General features: G+C 36.3%; 1 protein-coding gene across 3 annotated transcripts in view; it reads left to right on the top strand.

The window, feature by feature from the left end:
* The window catches only part of CSMD3 (CUB and Sushi multiple domains 3), a 1308014-nt gene that overhangs the window by 686134 nt on the left and 594566 nt on the right, over nucleotides 1-27314 (top strand). For all 3 annotated transcript variants that reach the window (XM_065902671.1, XM_065902670.1, XM_065902669.1), the window contains one exon: nucleotides 16512-16615. In XM_065902671.1, coding sequence (XP_065758743.1) covers nucleotides 16512-16615 — 104 coding nt within the window. The remainder of the gene's footprint in view (nucleotides 1-16511; nucleotides 16616-27314) is intronic.

Raw genomic sequence — 27314 nt, 5'->3', positions numbered from 1 at the left:
GGACATAATAGAGAAAAGCTACTTCCAGAAAAGATAAATTTCTAGCAGTGTAGATCTGGGGGAAAAACTCTACTCTTTGAATCATAGTAAGGTGCCAAAAATAGAACTTCATTCTCAAGATCCATTTTGAACAGATGTGAACATTTATTTTATGATTAGCTAATAATAACTGCCATTTATTAAAGACATACTGTATATGAAACATAGTATATTCTGTTTTCAAAACTTGTTGTTTGTAATACCTACTTCAACCTTAGAAATTATGAGTTATAAATTCTCTTTTATAGTTATGAGACTTCCCTCAAACCATATAACATTCCGTGACAGAGAGAGATTTAATCCACAGCTTTGCCTGTGCCCTTAACTATGTTATGTTGTCTCACTAATATGACTAACTTGTTGTTAATATTAAAGCATCACTAATTTGTTTTGGTAAATATCATCAAAGGTTAATTTGATTGCACCACCTGATGTGAAGAACTGATTCATTTGAAAAGACCCTGATACTGGGAAAAATTGAGGACTGGAGGAGAAGGGGATGACAGAGGATGAGATGGTTGGATGGCATCACTAACTCAATGGACATGGGTTTGGGTGGACTCCAGGAGTTGGTGATGGACAGAGAGGCCTGGTGTGCTGTGGTTCATAGGGTTGCAGAGAGTTGGACATGGCTGAGTGACTGAACTGAACTGAACTAATCATATTGGTACAAATTCGCCAATGCAGTGACTGATAACTAGAGAAACATTGTGAAATTTCAACAGCTTCCAGATTTATTTTGATGCCTAAAAATACAGGCTTTATAATGGAAGATAAAATAACTTGTACTAATCCGTGCTTTCTCTATTTTACCCTAAGGAACTGATATAATATTTGTTACTTGTCAGATTTCAGACATTGTCTTTCCTTGCCATCACTTTTTAGGACATGAGGCATATGTGTAACATCAAAGAACTTACTTAGAGGTTATGTTATTATATATCAGATATTTGGCTGACAGAAAGTATTTCTTAAGTTACAGACCTTTATTATGCAAATGTGGAATAGTGTGAAGTTTGAGCACTTGAATTGTGACATCAGGCAAGTCTGAGATTGAATTTTGTCCTATCACTGTTGGCCAAATAAACACAGAGAAGTTATTGGGCAAGGCATTTTTTAAAACTTAGAAGTGAATATTCCGGTGTATCCACTAGAATGTTTTAAGTATGGGGAAGCTATGGTTTAAATAGTAAAGAAATGCATTATTTAGCACAACTTTCTGTCTAGATGTATGCAAGCCTCAGGCATACAGTAATAACATCCATCTCCTGGCTCTGGGCATCTCCCTGTGTTAGCTTTGTCTTCAAACTATGCATTTCAAGATGGCTGCAGTAGCTCTAGTGAATATATCCAGATCCAATCACCTCCAAAGCAGACTGATTCTTTGTATTTCATTTGATATTCTAGGAATATTTTCCCCACACCCCCCACTCCCAGCCAACACTCCAAGAAGATTGCTTCTCACCTTCCACTAACCAGAATTAGGTCACTTAGTAATATCTAATCTTACCCCTGACAGATGAAATGGAACTGCTAAGATTGGCATAGACTCATTAGCAGCCATTCCATGGAACTTAATATAGGGTCAGAAGTCACTGAAGCATGAGGATATAAATAGGAAAATGTAGCTGAACAAAATCAATGTTCTCTTTGAAAGAGAAAGGTCTGGAATGAACAAGTAAGATGGCTGTTGAATAAACAATCAATAGTTTCTGCCACAATTCACCCATTTTATTATCAAGTATTCATCCCTATCTGTACTTCTTTCTTTACATTCACTTTGAAAATCTGTTTACATGAAAAAATGCTGCCTTCATTAATAGAAAAAAACAAAAATGTTAACCACTTACATATGTCTAGTATCTCCAACTATTGTGCTGGCTTTTCCATTATATCCAGTTATAGTTCCTCATTATCTAGAGACCTATAGCCAAAAGAGAGTTATGAAATCCCCAACAAATATGTTATCCATGATAGTTTTAGCTTCAGAGGTCATTGATTCATAGAACAATATAGTATCCTGCTGGTTAAGGAGATTGGTGAAGGCTATCTTCTATTGAAGGGAGATGAGCTCCTTGATCAACTTGGAATGTAGCAGTACTCATTTTACCTCACTAGAACTTTGTCATCGTCTGATATGGCTTCTGGTTCTGATTTGTGGAAATACTGTTTTCCCCCTCTTGTATAATGCTGCCCTAGGACATCAGTGCCATTACATACTACAACTACCATTCTTCTAAAACTGGATGCTTTCTGCTTTTGCCACCCTCTGCCAGAATCCATGGTTTGGGAAGTTTAGGTCTCATGCCTACACTCTGAATGCAGTCAATGAAGGGGAATATAACATCTGACCATATTGGGAGTATACTCTGCTTCCTACCAAGTCTTCTAAGTCTACAAAAGATAGGAGTTCAGGTTCTGAGTGGCCAAACTGATATATAAATGAACATTATATATAGTTTTGGGTTTAAAATAAAGCAATGCATGTGTGATGCTGAGCCCAGGACTCACAGTGTTAATATTTAAATAAATTTGTGGGTAAATGATATAAAGAATATAACTAAGTAGAATTTCCATGTGACTTTATAAAACATAATGATGGAGAAGTCATGGTTTTAAACCCTCTGTAAATGATGGAGAAAGCGACAGTTATGAAAAATTGATTCTATACCAGTTCTATCAAAATATCTTGTGAAAATCCATGTCTTATGCACTATGGGAAATGAATATACTAAGCATTTAATATTTAGTATTATTTACATATTTCTTACGTCTGGAAAGTCAGTGTTAAAAATGTGTGAGATTATTGTTGACTCCACTAGTAGTTTAAATATCTTAATATAACCCTCAGTTAGCATCATATAATCATTTGGAGTTGGCACTCCACAAATGGAAGCCAAGAGTGTGGCTCATTTGGTTAAAAAAAAAAATCAAGACAGTTATAAATTATCCTATATTTAGGGGCATATTTAGCTTTTTATCCAACAGTCCTGTGACCCAAATGCAGTTTTAATTTTTTTCCCATTCACAAATGATTAGGAAGAAATAAGAGAGGCAAAATGTATGACATTTCTTTCTCCACTAATATGCATTATATTCTTCCCATATTTCCTACTAAATATTTCACCCCTACTACCAGCTATATATGTAGAGAAAGTATTTATATTATGCTGATAAATACTGATTTTCAATTGCTTTTCATTTCATTTTCATATCAGACCATGGATAGATCATATTATACAAAGATAAAAGGATGAAAAATTGATGTTACAGGAAAATACAGAAAATGAAAATTTTCACATCAAGCTCTTTATGTTACTTATTACATTTTTGTGTAAACAAAAATTGTTTGTTGCTTTGCTTTTGTTTTTACAAATTACTTTTATATATTTTACTATTTTTCCCCCTTTTAGGAAATATCTCAGTATGTAATTCTTGAGTTTTACTGTGATGCTTTATTTATATTAATGTCTCCAATTGACCCAGTGTAGTTTTTATTCTTTTATGCATAGATTTTACTTCTAAATAACCAGTCCAATAATGATGTTTAAACTAAGCTTTCAAGAATCAAACTAAAATGAAAGTGTTCTACAAATTCAGTCAGAATTTTAGCTTCTCAGTGATTCAGTGTCATTGAAACAGTTCAAGAATTATAAGTGTCTGAAATTTCAGTGACAGCTCAGTGGTTAAGTGCTTATCCGAAAGTATATGGATGTTAGTAATTAATTCATCACTTAATTTAAAATGAAGCTGAGTTCTCATTGTTATATGTATACATGCATGAATCTCAGTTAAAATTCAGGGAAAATAAAATCTACCATTAAATGGGTGTCCAGAATTTGTAGGACATGATTAAGCGATAATGACTATCAAGGGTTTGGCATAGAAATAGCAATCAACCAATCAGTCACTTATTAAATTCCTAATTTGTATCTGCTAGCCTATTAGACTTTTAAAATCATATAATACTAGACATTCCCTGATTTTAAATGCAATGCACTCATGGCTGTATTGTGAAATGACTTGACATAAAGTGGATCATATGATTTCTCTTTTGAAAGGATGACAGATGAGGTACTCTGAAAGGCCCTCCCACTGAAAAATACAAGAAAAACCTTTTTCAATGCATTGGGGTTCACAATAAAGGAAATTTATAAGACTGTCCTGGATACCGTATAAACACAAGTATAATCATGCATATATAATTTAAAAAAAAAAAAACAGTGAACTGAAATGAAAGTAAGAGATGAAATGGAAAGAAAGCTTGGAGATGGATAAAAAGCTTGGTTTTCCTTGTGACAAATGGCAATAAATCTCTGGAATTAGGATACTAAGACTGGGGCCCAGTCTCTTTGGATCAAGAAGCTGAACTTGAAACCTCAGCATTTAGTTAAAAACTTCAAAGGATGTTAAACTGATACCAGCTTAATAGTGACTCTTGTATCCAGTTAGCAGAAACTGAATGAAATTATACCCAATTTAAGACCGTCTGGATTCTCACACCTTAAGTCCCAGTAAAAATCGGTTTACTGCTAAATATAACTAAACACATAGTGAAGCAAGTCACCCTGAGTGTGTTACTAGAAATAACAAACAGAGCTTCTTTGGGAACTCTGGACATTCAAGAGCCCTCCAAAATATGATGGAATTTAGATGGTAACATGCATGCCCACTATAAGACACATGCTCAGAAAGACTTAAGAAGAGCCTAAGCTTTCACCACTAGTTGATCTATATGCTTAATGCCAGCTGCAGGTGAAGGCCAAGACAGAATTGTAAATGATCTGGCTAGGTGTTAACAGAGTATCCCAACACTGAGCCAATTTTCAAAGACTGAGAGAGTTCTTGCTGTGATCTGAATACTTCTGTCCCTTCAATGTGGATGGTATTAGAAAGTGGGGTCTCTGGGAGGTCCTGAGGCTGGAGCCCTCATGAGTAGGATTAGTAAAGACCCCAAAAGCTCCCTAGACCAGGGTGCTCAACCTCCAGGCCGCAGTAGGGGTCCGAGGCCTGTTAGGAACAGGGCCACACAGTAGGAGGTGAGTGAGGGGCAAGCAAGTGAAGCTTTCTCTTTCGCTCCTCATTGAACCATCACTTGAATATCACCTGAACCATTCCCCCTTGCTCCCTCTCCCTGGTCCATTGAAACATAATCTTCCATGAAACTAGCCCTTGCTTCCAAAAAGGATGAGGACCACTGTACTGCCCTGGTCCCTTCTGCCATGTTAGGTAACAGCAAAAAAGATGGTTTTCTGTGAACCAGGAAACTTGCTTTCACCATACACTAAAAAAAACAGTGCCTGGACCTTGGAATTCCCAGCACTGAGAACTGTGATAAATAAATTTCTATTGTATAAATGCCACCTAGTTCATATTTTGTTATAGCAGCCCTAACCTACTGAAATGGGTATTTTTTTTAGCTCCTTGAATTTAAAGAAATTCCAGTTAAAATGATGGATGGAAATAAATATTCAAAAATCAAGAACAGCGAACTCTGGGGAAGAGAGAGACTCCGATTTCCAGAATGACCACATAATGATATTCAAATGGCTAGTTTTCAGCCACAACAAAGAAAATCACAATGTATGCAAAGAAACAAGACGATATGGTCGTTCAAGGGAACAAAATAAACTGACAGAAAATATCCCTGAAGACATTCAGGCATTGAAATTATTATACAAAAATTTAAAACAATTGCATTAACTATGCTCAAACAACGTGATTTTTGATATATGAATAAATGAGAATATCAATAAGATATTAATTATAAAAATGAAACCAAGTAGAAATTCTAGAGCTTTAAACTATAATAACTGAAATTTAAAAAGAAAAATACTATAGGGTTTTGATAATTGGTGTGATCAGCAGAAGAAAGAATTAGTAATCTAAGATAGAACAGTTGAAATTATTAAGTCTGAAGAACAGAAAATAAAATAATAAGTGAAAGAAGCCAAAGGGACTGTGGAATATGAGCAAATGGAATAGCAAATATAGGACTCTCAGGCAAAGAAGATAGAAATAATGGTATAGAAAGAATATTTGAAGGAAATAATGACCAAAGAGTTCACAAATTTGAGAGAAATGTTAATCTATCCATCCATAAAGCTCAGCAAACTCTATGTAGGATAAGCTTAAAGTTCAGTTCAATTCAGTTCAGTCTCTCAGTCGTGTCTGACTCTTTGCAACCCCATGACTCGCAGCACGCCAGGCCTCCCTGTCCATCACAAACTCCCGGAGTTTACTCAAACTCATGTCCATTGAGTCGGTGATGCCATCCAGCCATCTCATCCTCTGTCGTCCTCTTCTCTTCCTGCCCCTAATCCCTCCCAGCATCAGGGTCTTTTCCAATGAGTCAACTCTTCCCATCAGGTGGCCAAAGTACTGGAGTTTCATCTTCAGCATCAGTCCTTCCAATGAACACCCAGGACTGATCTCCTTACAGTCCAAGGGACTCTCAAGAGTCTTCTCCAACACCATAGTTCAAAAGCATCAATTTTTCAGTGCTCAGCTTTCTTCACAGTCCAACTCTTGCATCCATACATGACCACTGGAAAAACCATAGCCTTGACCAGACGGACCTTCGTTGGCAAAGGAATATCTCTGCTTTTTAATATGCTATCTAGTTTGGTCATAACTTTCCTTCCAAGGAGTAAACGTCTTTTAATTTCATGGCTGCAGTCACCATCTGCAGTGATTTTGGAGCCCAAAAAAATAAAGTCTGATACTCTTTCCACTGTCTCCCCATCTATTTCCCATAAGGTGATGGGACCAGATGCCATGATCTTAGCTTAAAGTTAACTGTACCTAAACATATTATAGTCCTGTTGTTGAAGGGTAAAAGCAAAGAGAATCTTGAAAGTGGTGGGAGGAAAGTAACTCTTTAAGAAATCCTAAAAATATTAACAGTTGATTTCTAAAAGAAGAAGAAAAGATGCTGAAACACAAGGAAAACCAAATCTTTAAACAATGAAAATAAAATTGTCGACCAAGAATCCTGTATCTGCCTGTGAAAACTCCTTCAAGGATGAAGGAGATATCAAGATGCTCTCAAATTAACAAAGCTAAGAGAGCACAGAACTAAACCCTCCCATCCATGATCAATTAATTTTTGACAGAGGTGCCAAAACCATTCAATGGGGAGACAATTCAGGGATACCTTGGAGATAATGTGTGTTCAACTTTAACTAAATAAAATAAATATCATAGTAAATTGAGTGCCACAACTTTTTATTTTGTTTCATTTTGCAGTGTATTATAATAGTTATGTTTACAGTATCAGTTCAGTTTAGTTGCTCGGTTGTGTCTGACTCTTTGCGACCGCCTGAACCGTAGCACGCCAGGCCTCCCTGTCCATCACCAACTCCCAGAGTACACCCAAACCCATGTCCAAGATTACACCCAAACCCATGTCCATTGAGTTGGTGACGCCATCCCACCATCTCATCCTCTGTCGTCCCCTTCTCCTGCCTACAATCTTTTCCAGCATCAGGGTCTTTTCAAATGAGTCAGCTCTTCACATCAGGTGGCCAGCATATTGGAGTTCCAGCTCCAGCATCAGTCCTTCCAATGAATATCAGGACTGATTTCCTTTAGGATGGCCTGGTTGGATCTCCTTGAGTCCAAGGGACTCTCAAGAGTCTTCTCCAACACCACAGTTCAAAAGCATCAGTTCTTCTGTGCTCAGCTTTCTTTATAGTCCAACTCTCACATCCGTATATGACCACTAGAAAAGCCATAGCCTTGACTAGATGACCTTTGTTGACAAAGTAATGTCTCTGCTTTTTTATGTGCTATCTAGGTAGGTCATAGCTTTCCTTCCAAGGAGTAGGTGTCTTTTAATTTTATGGCTGCAATCACCATCTGCAGTGATTTTGGAGCCCAGAAAAATAAAGTCTGACACTGTTTCCACTGTTTCCCCATCTATTTCCCATGAAGTGATGGGACCTGATGCCATGATCTTAGTTTTCTGAATGTTGAGCTTTAAGCCAGCTTTTTCACTCTTCTCTTTCACTTTCATCAAGAGGCTCTTTAATTTTTCTTCACTTTCTTCATTAAAGGTGGTGTCATCTGCATATCTGAGGTTATTGATATTTCTCCCGGCAATCTTGATTCCAGCTTGTGCTTCCTCCAGCCCAGCATTTCTCATGATGTACTCTGCATTTAAGTTAAATAAGCAGGGTGATAATATACAGCCTTGCTGCTGCTGCTGCTAAGTAACTTCAGTTGTGTCTGACTCTGTGCGACCCCATAGATGACAGCCCACCAGGCTACGCTGTCCCTGGGATTCTTCAGGCAAGAACACTGGAGTGGGTTGCCATTTCCTTCTTCAATGCATTAAAGTGAAAAGTGAAAGTGAAGTCGCTCGGTCATTTCTGACTCTTCGCTACCCCACGGACTGCAGCCCACCAGGCTCCTCTGTCCATGGGATTTTCCAGGCAAGAGTACTGGAGTGGGTTGCCATTGCCTTCTCTGATACAGTCTTGATGTACTCCTTTTCCTATTTGGAACCATTATGTTTACAATATACTATAGTCTATTAAGTGTACAATAACATTATACCTAAAAAATCAGTAATCTTTAATTATAAAATACTTTATGGGTGTAGGGGAGGTAAGAGTGGCAGTTGGCTTTTAGCAGATGCAAAATAGTATATATAGGATGGATAAATAAGGTTTCTACTGTGCTGTACAGATATTGAACTACATTCAATATCCTGTGATAAACCATAATGGAACAGAATAAGAAAAATAATGTGTATAGCTGAGTCACTTTTGTGCTACAATGGAAATTAACACAACATTATAAATCATCTGTACCTCAAAGGAATTTAAAAAAATAAACAAAATACTTAGGAATATATTTAACCAAGTGAGAGATCTGTACACTAAAAAACATTTTAAAAATAATTTATTTGTAAAAAATGCTAACCATCATCTGTGCCTTCAGTGAATCATAATCATTTAACTGCTGGATAATCTTGCCTTGATGTTGATGACTGTAGCAAATTTCTTAAAATACAACACTATTAAAGTTTGCCACATTGATCGACTCTTCCTTTCACCAGTGATTTCTCTGTAGCAGGCAATGTGTTTGATAGCATTTATCCACAGTACATTTTAAAATTGACTTACGTCTTTAAAATGCTACTACTGCTTTATCAAATAAGTTTTTCTACTCTAAATTCTTCGTTTTCATTTCAACAATTTTCACAGAATCTTCACCGAAAAAGGATTCCATCATGTTCTTTGCTCATCCGTAAGAAGCAATTCCTCATCGTAAAGTTTTACCATGAAATTGTAGCATTTTGGTTCCATCTTCAGTTTCAATTTCTAGTTATAGTCCACTGGTGTTTTCATCACATCCACAGTGACTTCCTCCACTGAAGTTCTGAACACTTCACAGTCCTCCATGAGGGTTGGAATTAACTTCTTCCAGACTCGTATTAATGTTGGTATTTTGCTCTTCCTATGAATCACAAATGTTCTTAACGACATCTAGAATGATGAATCCTTTACAGGAAGGTTTTAATTTACTTTACCCAGATCTATCGGAGGATTTACTTTACCCAGATCTATTCAGAGGAATCACCATCTATGTCAGATATAGCCTTATAAAATGTTTTTCTTAAATAATAAGACAAAAATAAAAATTACTCCTTGACACATGAACTGCAGAATGGCTGTTGTTTTAGCAGACAGGACAATATTAATCTTGTTTTACAGTTTCATCAGAGCTCTTGAGTGACCAGCTGCATCATCATAAACAATAATATTTTAAAATATATCTTTTTCTTTCCTGAGTAGTAAGTCTTAACAGTGGACTGACAGTATTCAGTAAACTGTATTGTAAATGGGTATGCTATTTCCAGGCTTTACTGTTCCATTCATAGAATACAGACAAAGTAGATTTAGCATAATTCTTAAGAATTGTAGGATTTTCAGAACAGTAAATAAGTATTGGCTTCAAATAAGCTACCTATACCCTTAACATCAAGAAGGAAATGACAATCCACTCCAGTATTCTTGCCTGGAGAATCCTCTGGACAGAGGAGCCTGGCAGGCTATAGTCCATGGGGTCACACAGAGTCGGACATGACCGCGCAACTAAACAGCATACGCTTAATGAGTGAGTCAGTTTGTGTGTTGAAGCCAGACATTGACTTCTGTCTAGCTATGAAAATCCTAGATAGTGTCTTCTTCCAACATAGGCTTCCCTTGTGGCTCAGCTGGTAAAGAATCCACCTGCAATGGCAGGAGACCTGGGTTCAATCCCTGGGTTGGAAGATCCCCTAGAGAAGGGAAAGGCTACCCACTCCAGTATTCTGGCCTGGAGAATTCCACGGACTGTATATAATCCATGGGGTCACAAAGAGTCAGACACGATTGAGTGACTTTAACTTCACTCCTCTTCCAACACAGGCAACTGTTTTGTCTACACTGAAAATCTATTGTTTACTGTAGCCACCTTCATTAATTGTCTTAGCAAGATCTTCTAGATAACTTGCTGCGGCTTCTGCTGTTTACCTTGTACTTTTATGTTATGGAGATGGCTCTTTTTCCTTAAACGTTATGAACCAACCTCTGTTAGCTTCAAGCTTTTCTTTGCAGCTTACTCACTTCTGTGAACCTTAATGAGACTTGATGAGAGTTTAGGGCCTTATTCTGAATTAGACTTTGGTTTTGAGAATGTTGTGACTGGTTTGAATTTCTATTCAGGCCACTAAAAGTTGCTCCATATCAGTAGTAAGGCTATTTCACTTTCTTATCATTCCTGTGTACATTAGAGTAGCATTTTTAATTTCCTTCAAGAACAGCTTCTTTACATTTACACCTTGCAACTGATGCAAGAGGTCTAACTTTCAGCCTGTCTTGACTCTAAACATTCATTTCTCATTCAGCTTAATAATTTCTAGGTTTTGATTTAAAATGAGGTACCTGGGGCTCCTCTTTATATTTGGACATTTATAAGCCATGGGAGTGTCACTGCTAAGTCACTTCAGTCATGTCCGACTCTGTGCGACCCCATCCCTGGGATTCTCCAGGCAATAACACTGGAATGGGTTGCCATTTCCTTCTCCAATGCATAAAAGTGAAAAGTGAAAGTGAAGTCGCTCAGTCGTGTCTGACTCTTCGCGACCCCATGGACTGCAGCCTACCAGACTCCTCTGTTCATGGGATTTTCCAGGCAAGAGTACTGGAGTGGGGTCACTAGTTGGCCTAATTTCAATGTTATTGTCTCTCAGGGAATAGGGAGGCTGAAAGAGAAAGACAAAGATGGGGGAGAGCCTATCAGTGGAGCAAACAGAATGCATTTGATGTTTATCATTTAAGTTTACAGTTTTAAGTGGGTATGGTTTGTAGCTACCCAAAACCATTACAAAGTAGCATCAAAAGTCACTGAGCACAGATAACCATAACAAATGTAATAGTAATAAAAACATTTGAAATATTGTGATAAATATTAAAACATGACACAAAGACATAAAGTATACACATGCTGTTTTAAAGGAAATGGTAATGATAGGCTTGCTTAACACAGATTTGCCACAGGACTTCAGTTGGTAGAAATACATTATCTGCCAATCACAATAAAGCAAAGTGCAATAAGCGAGGTTTTCTTGTAGTTGGGCTTCCCTGGTGGCTCAGATGGTAAAGAGTCCACGTGCAATGCAGGAGGTTCAATAAATGGTGCTTGTAAAGTTGAATAGCCACATGCAGAAAGAATGAAATTTGATTCTTACTTGTACTGTATACAACAGTTAAATCAGAATGGATCAAAAACCTAAATTTAAGTGCTTATAGTATAAAATTCATAAAAGAAAAAAATAACATGATATGGGATTTTTAATGGCTTCTTAAATATGATACAAAAACACAAACATCAGCAATAAAAAATATATAAAGTGGACTTCATTACATTAAAATTTTTGAGGCATCAAAGCACACTATCATAGGAATGGAAAGATAATTCACACAATGGGAGAAAATATGTGCAAACAATATAACTGATAGGCGATTATATGTAAATATGTATAGAATATGTAAAGAGCTCTTACAATTCAGCAACAATATAACAAATGACTTAATTTAAAAGAGGTAAAAGAGAAACAATAAGTTATAGAGGATAAAGGACTTAAATAGACAGTTACCATAAACATATACAAATGGCTAATAAGTACATTAAAAGGTGTTCAACATCATTAATTAGAGAGATGAAATTAAATCCACAGTAAGCTAAAACTTTATACCTACTAGAATGGATATAATAAAAACAAAACAAAACAAAAAGCAGTGAGGTATATAGAGAAGTTGGAACCCTCATGAATTCCTGGTAGAAATATGTTCAAAATTTCTGGAAAACAGTTTGGTAGTTCTTCAAAATGTTAAATTTATGATCCAGTAATTTCACCGCTAGGCATATATACGATAATTGAAAACAGAGATTCAACTAGGTGCTTTTACACCAATCTACATAATAACAATACTCATCACAGGTTAAGGATGGAAGCACACCAAGTGTCCATCAATTGAATAATGGTTAAACCAAATTAGGTATAAGGGTACAGTGGACTTTATTTCCTCTGACAGTGACAGGCTTTATTTTCTTGGGTTTCAAAATCATTGCTGATGGTGACTGCAGCCATGAAATTAAAAGACCCTTCTCCTTGGAAGAAAAGTTATGAAAAACCTAGACAGCATATTAAAAAGAAGAGATGTTACTTTGCTGGCAAAGGTCTGTATAGTCAAAGCAATGGCTTTTCCAGTAGTCTTATACAGATGGGAGAATTGGATCATAAAGAAGATTGAGCACTGAAGAACTGATATTTTCGAACTGTAGTATTGGGCTTCCCTTGTGGCTCAGCTAACAAAGAATATGCCTGGAATGCGGGAGACCTGAGTTCGATCCATGGGTTGGGAAGATCCCCTGGAGAAGGGAAAGGCTACCCACTCCAGTTTTCTGGCTTGGAGAATTCCAGGACTGTATAGTCCACGGGGTTGCAAAGAGTCAGACATGACTGAGCGATTTTCACTTTCACATGCGAGTCCCTTGGACTGCAGGGAGAATGAACCAGTCGATCCTAAAGGAAATTAATCTGAAATATTCACTGGAAGGACTGATGATGAAGCTGAAGCTCCAACACTTTGGCCACCTGATGTGAAGATCTGACTCATTAGAAAAGACCCTGATGCTGGGAAAGATAGAAGGCAGGGGGAAAAGGGGATGACAGGGACAAGATTGTTGGATGGCATCACTGACTCAATGGACATGAGTTTGAGCAAGTTCCAGGAGATGGAGAAAGACAGGGAAGCCTGGCATGCTGCAGTACATGGGGTCACAAAGAGTCAGACACAACTGAATGACTGAACAACAAACAAATGGACTGTTATTCAACCATAAAAGGAATGAAGTTCTGATACACACTACAGTGCAGATGAACCTTGAAGACTGCTTAGTGAAATAAATCAGACACAAAAGGGCAAATATTGTGTTATTCCACTTACATAAAATATCTGGAATATGCAAATTTGTAGGGCTAGAAAACATATTGAAAGTTAACAGGATAAGGGGGAAAAGGGAAAACAAGGAGCTATTGCTTAATGGTAACAGGTTTTGGTTTTGTATAATGGAAAACTTTCGGGAAAAGATAGTACTGATGGTTCAGAAAACCTGAAAAGGAACATAAATGGCAAACATAAAAAGATAATTTGATTACTAATGAAGAAAATGCAAAAAAGCCTTCATTTTTTATACCCTCTAGATTTATAGAACTAATGGAATATAATGTACACAAGTTGTGGACATTTAAGTGATAAGATAGTTTTCAAACCATATGGCACGATATTTTGAAATTTAATTTTGACTGTTATTACTCAGAAATTATACTCAGAAGTACACACTTAATGTAGAGATACATTTGTACATTTGAGCCAGAAAATAACCATGTTGCTCATTATAGCAAAAACAATGGGAACAACTTAATCTCTATTAATAGGAAATTATCAATTGAGAGTACTTATATTTAACTCAATGTAGAATAGGAGAACCTTTTCTTTTAAATCATAGCCATTTAAAATTGTGTTTTTATATATTCTGTATTTGTCTGACCAAAACAAGTGCTTTAATCAATGCTAATAAAAGTAATTTTTTAAAAAATCAAGAAATATAATAAAAAATTGGGCTTTTTGTTAAAAAAGTAAAAATAAGATATGCAATCTCTCATATTTTAAGCAATTTAAAAAAATTAAGGCCTTTTTCATTTTTCTCTGGTACTATTGGTAGTCTCAGCTCTTCTGAAACTTTATTGTAAATTACTTTTTGCTCTAAGCATATTTATAGGACAATATTTATGTAATTTCTTCTGTACAGATTCTTAATTAAATTATTCTCTAAAATGTTGCATTGGTTTCTGAATTTAAGAACTGCAAATTAATTAATATGAACTTTTGCATAAATATATAAACAATAAACAAATACATGATTATATTTTGATAGGAACTAATATTAAATTGCTTATCATGATATAATATGTCTCCCAAAGAATTGTGCTCCCAATTTTGCTGTCAAAATGTAATATAAATGAGGGATTCTATGCCAGCAAATTTGGAAAACTCAGCAGTGGCCACAGGACTGGAAAAGGTCAGTTTTCATTCCAATCCCAAGAAAGGCAATGCCAAAGAATGCTCAAACTACCACACAATTGCACTCATCTCACACGCTAGTAAAGTAATGCTCAAAATTCTGCAAGCCAGGCTTCAGGAATACGTGAACCATGAAGTTCCAGATGTTCAAGCTGGTTTTAGAAAAGGCAGAGGAACCACAGATCAAATTGCCAACATCTGCTGGATCATTGAAAAAGCAAGAGAGTTCCAGAAAAACATTTATTTCTGCTTTATTGACTATGCCAAAGCCTTTGACTGTGTGGATCACAATAAACTGTGGAAAATTCTGAAGGATATGGGAATACCATACCATCTGACCTGCCTCTTGAGAAACCTGTATGCAGGGCAGAAAGCAATAGTTAGAACTGGACATGGAACAAGACTTTTTCCAAATAGGAAAAGGAGTACGTCAAGGTTGTCTATTGTCACCCTGCTTATTTAACTTATATGCAGCGTACATCATGAGAAACGCTGGGCTGGAATAACCACAAGCTGGAATCAAGTTTGCCGGGAGAAATATCAAGCACCTCAGATATGCAGATGACACCACCCTTATGGCAGAAAGTGAAGAGGAACTAAAAAGCCTCTTGATGAAAGTGAAAGAGGAGAGTGAAAAAGTTGGCTTAAAGTTCAACATTCAGAAAACTAAGATCATGGCATCTGGTCCCATCACTTCATGGCAAATATATGGGGAAACAGTGGAAACAGTGTCAGACTTTATTTTGGGGGGTTCCAATATCACTGCAGAATATGACTGCAGCCATGAAATTAAAGGACGCTTACTCCTTGGAAGGAAAGTTATGACCAACCTAGATAGCATATTAAAAAGCAGAGACATTAGTTTGCTAGCAAAGGTCCGTCTAGTCAAGGCTATGGTTTTTCCAGTGGTCATGTATGGATGTGAGAATTGGACTGTGAGGAAAGCTGAGTGCCGAAGAATGGATACTTTTGAACTGTGGTGTTGGAGAAGACTCTTGAGGTTCCCTTGGAGTGCAAGGAGATCCAACTAGTCCATCCTAAATGAGATCAGTGTTGGATGTTCATTGGAAGGACTGATGCTGAAGCTGAAAGTCCAGTACTTTGGCCACCTGATGCAAAGAGTTGACTTGTTGGAAAAGACCGTGATGCTGGGAGGGATTGGGGGCAGGAGGAGAAAGGGACAACAGAGGATGAGACGGCTGGATGGCATCACCGACTTGATGGGCATGAGTTTGAGTAAGCTCCGGGAGTTGGTGATGGACAGGGAGGCCTGTCGTGCTGTGATTTATGGGGTCACAAAGAGTTGGACACGACTGATTGACTGAACTGACTGAACTGATTACCAAAGAATACACCAAAATAATCCTGATGCCTTTAAATGTACTGACCTAGGTTCAAATTTAGTTCTAATATTTTATAAGCTTTACTATCTAGTAGCAATTTTATATTCTGTGCTTTTCCATGCTAGCTTATTTTTATTTACATTAAACCACTCTCCACCTATATGTGCTTTTTATAAAACCTTCTCAAGTTAGATTTATATTCAAATTCCTCAGATAAGAATCTTCTATAAACCGAACCATGTTATATCATTGAAAAATTATTAACAGAAAATATGATACTATAAGTAAAATTATAATTATAGTGTTTGAACATTAGAAATATTCTCATATGATTTCCTGCCATAGTATGAAATTTTTATATAGATAGCTATGGACATATAGATATATAATATGTCTGTAGGCATTTTAATGCTTTTCTGCCTTTGTTCTCTTGTTTGTTTTTAATATATAATGAGATATATTTGAGATATTTGTTTATGTTCATTGGTAGGTCATCCAGATAAATTTTGAAGAATTTGACCTGGAAATTGGCTATGATACCTTGACAATTGGTGATGGGGGTGAAGTTGGAGACCCAAGGACAGTGCTCCAAGTGTAAGTTCTCAATGTTTCTTTCTTGACTTAGCCTATCAGGTTCTTGTGTAATTTTACCTTTTTCTTTTTTTACATTGATTCTTCTCACTACCTCCAACAGAAGGAGCATAGTATATTATTTATTGTCATCCATCTGCATATGGTATATTTATTAGTCCTTTTAAATAAGGCTTAATATACTTGATCCACACATAGGTACTTAGAATCCATTGCCAGAAAGGCGCCTAGGATGAAATTACAGACAGGCTGATTGGCCTTATTTTGGAAAATACTTTTACCCTCACAGAGTTTTAGAATAGAGTGGGGAAAAAAAAAAGTTATGAAATTGATCCTAGAGACAGTACTACTAGTACTACTAGTACTAAACACTGGTGGGTGTTGCAATTTATTGGAGGCTTAATCATACCTGGTCATCATCAGTATCTGTTATGGAGAGTTCATCAGTGGTTTGACATGAAGTAGTAGTAGTACTGGAGCAGTGAATAGCTCTCAGAGTTGAACTAATATAGTAAACAGGTTCTTAATGTGAAGAAGAAAGAAAAAAGGGATGAATTTATATTAAGTAAAGGGAAATGTTAGGAACTTACTCTTCAATCGCTAAATTGTGTCTTGAGTCTTTGTGACCCCATGGGCTGCAGCACGCCAATTCTGCCTGTCCCTCAACCATCTCCTGAAATTTGCGCAAGTTCATGTCCATTGAATCAGTGATGCTCTCCAACCATATCATTCTCTGCTCACCTCTTCTCCTTTTGCCTTCAGTTTTTCCCTGCATTAGGGTCTTTTCTGATGAGTCAGCTGTTCACATCAAGCGGCCAAAGTACTGGATCTTCAGCTTTAGCATCAGTCCTTCCAAGGAATATTCAGGGTTGATTTCCTTTAGGAGTTACTGAATTGATCTCCCTGCAGTCAAAAGGACTCCCAAAAGTCTTCTCCAGCACCACAATTAGAAAGCATCAATTCTTGTGCACTCAGCCTTTTTATGGTCCAGCTCTCACAACTGTAAAGATCATAGCTTTGACTATATGGATCTTTGTCAGCAAAGTGAAATCTCTGATTTTTAAAATGCTGTCTAGGTTTGTCATAGCTTTCCTTTCATGAAGCATAGCATCTTCTGATTTCATGGCCTGCAGTCATGGAAATAGTATATACTGTGTTTTTTCACTCTGTGTTTTAGGAACTTGTCTGTCACCTTATCCTTGGCTATTGGGGCAAGAAAAAATATTCAGGGCTAGTGTACTGTTTTCATGTGCGATAAACCTCAAATGGTTATGATATGCTTTCTCTCAGTATTCCTTTCATAAATGTTGATTTGCAGTTCAGGCTTTATCAATGTGGTGTTTCTCAAAAATGGGGTCTTTTGCAAATCACAATTACTTGATGCACTCTTTAAAACATAAATTACTGAACCCCTCCCACTGTGTCTGTTAACGTCTGCTTTATATGGTGCCCACTGGGTCTAAGAGTGCACATACAGTCATGTGTTCTGACCCTGAGAATGTGGACCTGGAAAGAGGCTTATGAGGGTCCAGGTAGCAGGAAATTCCAGGGGTACTAGTTTTCAGTGAGTTGTAGAACAGTACTTTTTAAACAAACTGTAAAATAAAAGATTTGTTTTTATTTTTAATTTGTCTTGGACTGATACTTTTACAAAATGAAACAAAAAAATTTAGAAAAATAAAACACATATAAATAAATTTCCAGCTTTTTATTATGAAATTCACCAGAGAAAATTATTCTTTCAAAGTACTCTAAAGTTTAAAAGATATAGTGCTAATTCCTATTATTTTCTGTTCTTACCATGTTGCAGCTGGAAATTAGTCTATGATCTCCTAGAGGGTGTGGGTAGGCACAAACCTGGGCAAGAGGTGGGCTATAGAATGGTCAGTGGAAAGGGTCAGGGAAGGGGTCTATCTTGCCCAAGTTTCAAAATAGTGTTGCATTTTTATTGTTCAGTCATTCAGTCATGTCTGACTCTTTGCATCCCCACAGACTGCAGCACACCAGGCTTCCCTATCTTTTCACCATCTCCCGGAGTTTGTTCAAACTCAAAGTATTGCATACGGCATGATAAATTGTCAATAAATTATTTTTAAAAGTTAACTGGAAATAACTTATTTGAAATAATGTTCTTCTAATGGGTAAACTAGTCTCCATTTAAACATTTTATTTAGCAATGTATTTACTCATCTATGTATTCCGTTTTGCATTTTTATTAAATGTGATCCACATGCTAGAGATTTAACTTTTGACATTAAAACTAATACATTTATTTAAAAATTTAGATAGCTGAAAGTCAAGAACATAGTAAAACATGGACAATATGTTCATTTAACAGAGACCCATGTAATATCATATTTGAAAGTATTTTTTAAGAGGATGAATTCAGTCTATATATTTAAGTTTATAAGTTCTGATTAGGTTAATAAACATATAATACCCCAGTTTTTAAAATATTTAACAGATAAGGAAAAATCCATCCTATTTTATTTACCTCATAGTATTAAATTAAGCATTGGGATTACATGATGCTTCTGTTTCCAGTTTTTTTTTTTTAATATTTAGGTTCTAAAAGTTAAAATAGATTGTGATATCCTACTCTATAAAAAATATAGTCCATATAGTCATAACATGTTCGACAGCTAAAATAATCTTTTAAAATGAATTATGAAAAGTTTAAAAAAATAATTTTTATGATTTCTTTCCCTGAAGTACAAGGCATATCATTTTTGCAATTCAACAACTTAAAAATAATTTGAGTGTGCTGTATCTGTTTACAATGTAAAATTTAATTCTCAGATATATTGGTAGTATGTTCTAACAGCACTCTTCCCTGGGATATCGTTTTATTTTAAATATGCTTTAAATATACATGCATGTCCACACACATGTGTACCCTATTTTGTGCTGATATATTTTAAATTAATATTTTCTTTATTTTAACAATATTAAATGTGTAATATTCACACTGGGTTTAAGAAAATGTAGCTTTCTTTTTTCTCATAGGTTATTATTGCTCTCAGCTTATTGGCCCATATGTTTTGACAAGCTACTTAGCTGAAGATACATGTTTTTTAACTACTCAACAATTTATCCTTTAAAAATGCTACTCTGCTGTCAGACTACTGTATAAGATATTTGCCTTGAGCCAACTTTTCTACAACCAGGAACTTATACCTTCCCAAATTTGTTCTTGTACCTTCCCCTCTTAATAATGAAAATCTAAATACTAACTGACACCATAGGATAATGAAAGAAGGGAATATACTGAATATAACAGCGAGGTGATATTTTTAGAAATGGATGGTAACAGTATAAAAAGGACTTAGAAAATTGACCATTCGGAAAAATCCTTCACATTTTATATTATAGTTTTTAAAAAGCAAGAAAAAATATATTTTCACTGCTTTTATTTCTGCCTTGCGCACCTTCTTGTCCTTCTCCATTACACACACACACACACACACACACACACACACACACACACACGCACTCCATACATGCTCACAGTCATTTAAGTTCCTTGAATGCAGCAACTATTACTCATCTTGGATTTCCCAAAATACCTAACACAGAGACTTGTGTTAACATTGTTAGGTGTTGCATGAATTATAATGGGAGAGGAAAAATTAAATCTGCATGAAGACACATCAACTGAAACATGCCAGCAGGAGGAAGTCTTTGCAGACATTAGCAAGGCACACCATGAGGTGTGGAGCACTGTGTAGAGGACTGCCTGGTGGATCAGTGCATCCAGGCTGCTATGGTTCTATACATATATAAATATAGCATAGACTGAATAGTTTATAACAGCAAATATATTTCTCACAGTTCTGGAGGCTATAAGTCAGAGGTCATGGTGGCAGCAGATTTTGTGTCTACTGACAACCCACTTTCTGGTTCATAGACGGCCATCTTTTTACTGTGTCCACATATAGCAGATGGGGGCAGAGTTCTCTCAGGAGCCTCCTTTATAAGGACACAGTCACATTCATGAGAGCTTACCTTCATGACCTAATCACCTATCAAAATCCCCACCTTCATATAACCTCACATTGGATATTAGGTTTCAACATAAACATTTTGGCAGCAGGGGGATGTTTAGTCTCTGGCTTCAGAGTTTCAACAGTATTCACTGATACCACATGCAAGAAAACAATGAAACTGACAGTAGCAATTGTCTCATGTAAACAGAATTCGATGTGCAGTCATTCAAATAACTTGCTGTTGGGCAAAAATAAATGCATGCTCTTGGAGATTCAGAATTACTTTAGGCTGCAGTATGAAATAATCTCTGTGACATTTGATTACTAGCAACAAAATGTAAAATAGAAGAGATAATTTATTTTTATGATTCTTCATTATTTCTTCAGTGTGATTATAGTCACATTTTCCATTATGAGAAAACTGACGATTTTACTGAAAAAAAAAAAAAAAAAGCAGTTTACTATTATACTTTAGTTTGTTTTGTGAAAATCCTGATGATTTTATTGCAGTTTAAGCAACGACTATGGCTTTGTTTGGAGTTTTTGTGTATTTATTTTGTGTTGGATTCAATTGGAACAAATTGTCTAAAGATGCTTTTAGTAGGTATTTTTTTCTTCTTCAACAAGAATATTTGTACTATGGTAGGCATTTCAAAAGTGACTATAGAAAACAAATTAAGACAAAATATAGAAAAGGTATGTAAATATAATAGAGTTCTTCCCACAAATGCCAACTATTTTAAGCATAGCACCTTGTTAGAGTGCTAAATATGTAAATAAAGTATCCATAGAACAGTACAAAGATGTATGTGCTAAGGTCTAGACCTTCAAATCTTTCCTAAAAACAAGTGTTAATATAGAAATCTCTTTGTATCTGTATTAAGAACTGTTCCAAACACTCTCACATATATTATGCTTTAGAATTGGCTAATAAATTAAAATTTCTGAAACCTAAGACCTTAAATGAAGCAAAACTCACAATTATTCACTACTCAGTTACCTAATTGAACTAACATACATGTAGTCCCATCATTCCATAGTATATTATATATTTCTTAGGCCCCACCTTACAGTTTATGGGATATTAGCTTCCCAACCAGGGTTCAAATTCACACCTGTTGCATTGGAAGCACAAAATCTTAACCACTGGACTGCCAGAGAAGTCCCTGTATTTTAATTCTTAAACCTGTATGTTGTTCTAGTAACTTGATCTGCTTTCCTTTCTTTTTTATTTGTTTTTAATCTCTTTTTCAGACTTATTGAGGCATAATTGATGAAAAAATAAGACATTTAAAATTATACAATGTGATAATTTAATATATGTATACTTTGTGAAAGGATTCTCCCATCAGATTAATTGACATATGTACTACCACCCCACATATTTACCTTATTTTTTTTTTTCAGTGAGAACTTCTAAGTTCTACTTGTAGCAAATTTCAGTTATACAGTTGAGTGTTATCAACTGTAGTTACCATGTTACACATTAGACTTTCAGATCTTATTCATCATATAACTAAATATATGTAAACTTTTGCCAACATCTACCTACTTCCACCACTCTCCAATACCTGGTAGCTCTCTTGTTTCTATGAATTAAGACTTGCATGCGCTCTCTCTCTTTTTTTGGTGGGGGAGGGGATTCCTTCTATGTGAGTCCAGGCAGTATTTGTCTTTCTATATTGACTTATTCCACTTATCATAATGCCCTACAGGTTCACCCATGTTGCTGCAAATGACAGGGTTTCCTTCTTTTTTAAGATTGAACCATATTTCAGTGTGTGTGTATGTATAAATTTTCTTGAACTATTCATCTGTTGACAGATTGACAGACACTTAGGGTGTTTCCACACCCCTGGAATTGTGACTAATGTTGCAGTAAAAATGGGGTTATAGATAACTCTTAGATAATGGTTTCATTTCTTTTTGATATCTGTAGCTAGAAGTGAGATTGCTGGATCTTATGGTAGTTCTGTTTGTAATTTCTTAAGGAATGTCTGTGCTATTTCATAGGGTCTATATTGGTTTATATCCCCAGCAACAGTGTACAAAGTTTCCTTTTCCTTCACTCCCAAACCAGCATCTGTTACTTCTTGCCTTCTCAGTATATAAGAGTTCCTTTTTCTCCACTCTCCACCAGCATGTGTTACTTTCTTCCTTTTTATTAAATGCCATCCCCTAACAGATGTGTGTTCATTGGGAGGACTGATACTGAAGCTGAAACTCCAATACTTTGGCCACCTCATGGGAAGAGTTGACTCATTGGAAAAGACCCTGATGCCGGGAGGGACTGTGGGCAGGAGAAGAAGGGGATGACAGAGGATGAGATGGCTGGATGGCATCACCAACTCGATGGACATGACTTTGAGTAAACTCCAGGAGTTGGTGATGGACAGGGAGGCCTGGTGTGCTGCAATTCATGGGGTCGCAAAGAGTCGGATATGACTGAGCAACTTGAACTGAACTGAGCAGATGGGAGTGAGGTTATGACACTTTTTGCTGTCACCCTAATGATGATATTCCAGGATGTTTGTTAATCTAACTTTTGTAGCCATCATCATTATCCTCAGTGAATTGTATATATCCAAAAATGAAGGTATAATTCATTCTTGATAGCCCTATATTAAAACAAAATAAATATTAAATCTATTTCTATAAAAGGCAAAAGTTACCTATTTGTACAATACAAAAACATGTTGGAATGTAGGACTATAGTTGTTATTTCTAATGGATGTGCACATAATGCCTAGTGATTATAAATAAAATCAGGCATTGAGTCTAATTGAAATTTAATAGAGCTTGTCTTTTGTTTTATATTGTACTGGAATGCTTGAAGAATATTTCTCAGTACACTTACTTGGGACTTTAGCTGTTTCATTCTAGCATGAAGGCACTAACTAGGGAGATTAGAATGCACTATAAACCCTGAGGTCACTCAGCTTGTAAATAAATACATACTAAGAAGTTTTTAATAATTAAGTTTTAGAGATAATTTGTTCAAAAAAATGTATTAAAAACACATTAAAACTACTTGAAGACTTTTCAGAGTTTTTGAGAATGATTTAACTCCTTCCCCTGTGACCCATAAGGACCCCATACTGTCAGGGATGGGGGTGGGATACAAAGTTGCCTAAAGCAGATATATATAGTTTGTGTCAAAACCAAAGTCTTTGAAAGCATATCAAGATTAATTAGCGTTTGACATAGGATGCAAAGAGCAGGATTTTAAGTGAGACACTGGTTATTCAGAAAATATACTTAAAGTAAACTACCAACCCAGTAACTCCTTTCCCCAAAATGAAGAAAAGAATGAATAAGTTTTGCTATCAGTTCAGTTCAGTTGCTCTGTCATGTCCAACTGTTTGCAACCCCATGAACCGAGCACGCCAGGCCTCCCTGTCCATCAACAACTCCCAGAGTCTACCAAAACTCATGTCCACCGAGTCTGTGATGCCATCCAACCATCTCCTCCTCTGTCGTCCCCTTCTCCTCCTGCCCCCAATCCCTCCCAGCGTCAGGGCCTTTTCCAATGAGTAGGCTCTTCACATACTGTGGCCAATGTATTGGAGTTTCAGCTTCAGCATCAGTCATTCCAATGAATATTCAGGACAGATTTCCTTTAGGATGGACTGGTTGGATCTCCTTCAGCCCAAGGGACTCTCACAAGTCTTCTCCAACACCACAGTTCAAAAGCGCCAATTCTTCGGTGCTCAGCTTTCTTCACAGTCCAACTCTCACATCCATACATGACTACTGGAAAAAAACAGCCTTGACAAGATGGACCTTTGCTGACAAACTAATGTCTCTGCTTTTAATATGCTGTCTAGGTTGATCATAATTTTCCTTCCAAGGAGTAAGCGTCTTAATTTCATGGCTGCAATCACCATCCGCAGTGATTTTGGAGCCAAAAAAAAAAATAAAGTCAGCCACTGTGTCCACTGTTTCCCCATCTATTTGTGATAAAGTGATGGGAATGGATGCCATGAACTTAGTTTTCTGAATGTTGTTCTTTAAGCCAACTTTTTCACTCTCCCCTTTCACTTTCATCAAGAGACTCTTTAGTTCTTCTTCACTTTCTGCCATAAGGGTAATGTCATCTGCATATCTGAGGTATTTGATATTTCTTCCAGAAATCTTGATTCCAGCTTATGCTTCATCCAGCCCAGCATTTCTCATGATGTACTCTGCATATACGTTAAATAAGCAGGGTGACATATACAGCGTTGACATACTCCTTTTCCTATTTGGGATCAATCTGTTGTTCCATGTCCAGTTCTAACTGTTGCTTCCTGAGCTGCATACAGGTTTCTCAAGAGGCAGGTCAGGTGTTCTGGTATTCCAATCTCTTTCAGAATTTTCCACATTTTATTGTGAGCCACATAGTCGATGGCTTTGGCATAGTCAATATGGCAGAAATAGATGTTTTTCTGGAACTCTTGCTTTTTCGATGATCCAGTGGATGTTGGCAATTTGGTATCTGGTTCCTCTGCCTTTCCTAAACCAGCTTGAACATCTGGAAGTTCACAGTTCACGTATTGCTGAAGCCTGGCTTGGAGAGTTTTGAGCATTGCTTTGCTAGTGTATGAGATGAGTGCAATTGTTTGATATTTTGAGCTTTCTTGGGCATTGCAATGGAAAAAAGACAACCTCTTTAACAAGTGGTGCTGGGAAAACTGGTCAACCACTTGTAAAAGAATGAAACTAGAATACTTTCTAACACCATACACAAAACTAAACTCAAAATGGATTAAAGATCTAAATGTAAGACCAGAAACTATAAAACTCAGGATCCTCTATGACCCACCTCCCAGAATATTGGAAATTAAAGTAAAAATAAACAAATGGGACCTAATTAAATTTAAAAGCTTTTGCACAACAAAGGAAACTATAAGCAAGGTGAAAAGACAGCCCTCAGATTGGGAGAAAATAATAGTAAACGAAGCAACAGACAAAGGATTAATCTCACAAATATACAAGCAACTCCTGCAGCTCAATTCCAAAAAAAATAAATGACCCAGTCAAAAAATGGGCCAAAGAACTAAACAGACATTTCTCCAAAGAAGACATATGGATGGCTAGCAAACACATGAAAAGATGCTCAACATCACTCATTATCAGAAAAATGCAAATCAAAACCACAATGAGGTACCATTACACGCCAGTCAGGATGGCTGCTATCCAAAAGTCTACAAGCAATAAATGCTGGAGAGGGTGTGGAGAAAAGGGAACCCTCTTACACTGTTGGTGGGAATGCAAACTAGTACAGCCACTATGGAAAACAGTGTGGAGATTTCTTAAAAAACTGGAAATAGAACTGCCATATGACCCAGCAATCCCACTTCTAGGCATACACACTGAGGAAACCAGATCTGAAAGAGACACGTGCACCCTAATGTTCATCACAGCACTGTTTATAAATGCTGAATTTTAAGTCAACTTTTTCACTCTCTTCTTTGACTTTCATCAAGAGGCTCTTTAGTTCTGTACTTTCTGCCATAAGGATAGTGTCATCTGGGTAGCTGAGCTTATTGATACTTCTCCTGGCAATCTTGATTTCAGCTTGTGCTTCATCCAGCCTGGCATTTTGCATGATGTACTCTGCATATAAGTTATATAAACAGGGTGACAGTATACAGCCTTGATGTACTCCTTTTGCAATTTGGAACCAGTCTGTTGTTCCATCTCCAGTTCTAACTGTTGCTTCTTGACCAGAATTTATTATTTGTATACCATTTGATGATGACCATTCTGACCAGTGTGAGATGATACCTCACTGTAATTTTAATTTGGATTTTCCTAATAATCAGCAATGTTGATCATCTCTTAATGTGCCTATTGGCCATCAGTATTGGTATGTCTTATTTGGAGAAATGTCTGTTTAGGTTTTCTGCCTATTTTTGGATTGCATTGTTTATTTGTTTGCTATTAAGTTGTATGAGTTGTTTATATATTTTGGAGATTAATCATTTGTCAATGGCATTTGCAAATATCTTCTCCCATTCTGTAGGTTGTCTTGTTGCTTTGTTTGTAGTTTTCTTTGCTATGCAAAAGCTTTTAAGTTTAATTAGATTCCATTTGTTTATTTTTATTTCCATTCCTCTAAGAGATGGATACTAAAAAAATATTACTGCAGTTTATGTCAAACAGTGTTCTGACTATTTTCATCTAGGAGTTTTATAGTATCCAGTCTTACACATGGGTCTTAAATCCATTTTGAGTTTATTTTTGTAGATGATATTAGCAGATGCTCTAATTTAATTCTTTTGCATGTAACTGTCTAATTTTCCCAATACCATTTGTTGAAAATATTTGCTTTTGTCCATTGTGTATTCTTTTCTCCTTTTTCATAGACTGTTAAACCACAGTGTATGGGTTTATTTTCAGCCTTTCTACCTGTTCCATTGATTGATATGTCTATTTTTTGTGCAAGTACCATACTGTTTTGATGATTGTACCTTTGTAATATAGTCTGAAGTCAGGGAACCTGATTTCCTCAGGTCTGTTTATCTTTCTCAATATTGCTTTGGCTCTTTGGAGTCTGTTATGTTCCTATACAAATTTTTAGGAGAACACATGTTAATTATTTGAATGTTTGGTAGAATTTCTTGTGAAGCCATCTGGTCCTTGGATTTTATTTGTTGGGGGTTTTTAAATTACTCATTCAGTTTCAGTACTGGTGATTGATCTGTTTATATTTTCTGTTTTTTACTGGTTCA

This window comes from Muntiacus reevesi, chromosome 12 (genome assembly GCF_963930625.1).
Source record: "Muntiacus reevesi chromosome 12, mMunRee1.1, whole genome shotgun sequence".
NCBI lineage: Eukaryota > Metazoa > Chordata > Mammalia > Artiodactyla > Cervidae > Muntiacus > Muntiacus reevesi.
This window is presented reverse-complemented; position numbering and strand designations above follow the sequence as displayed.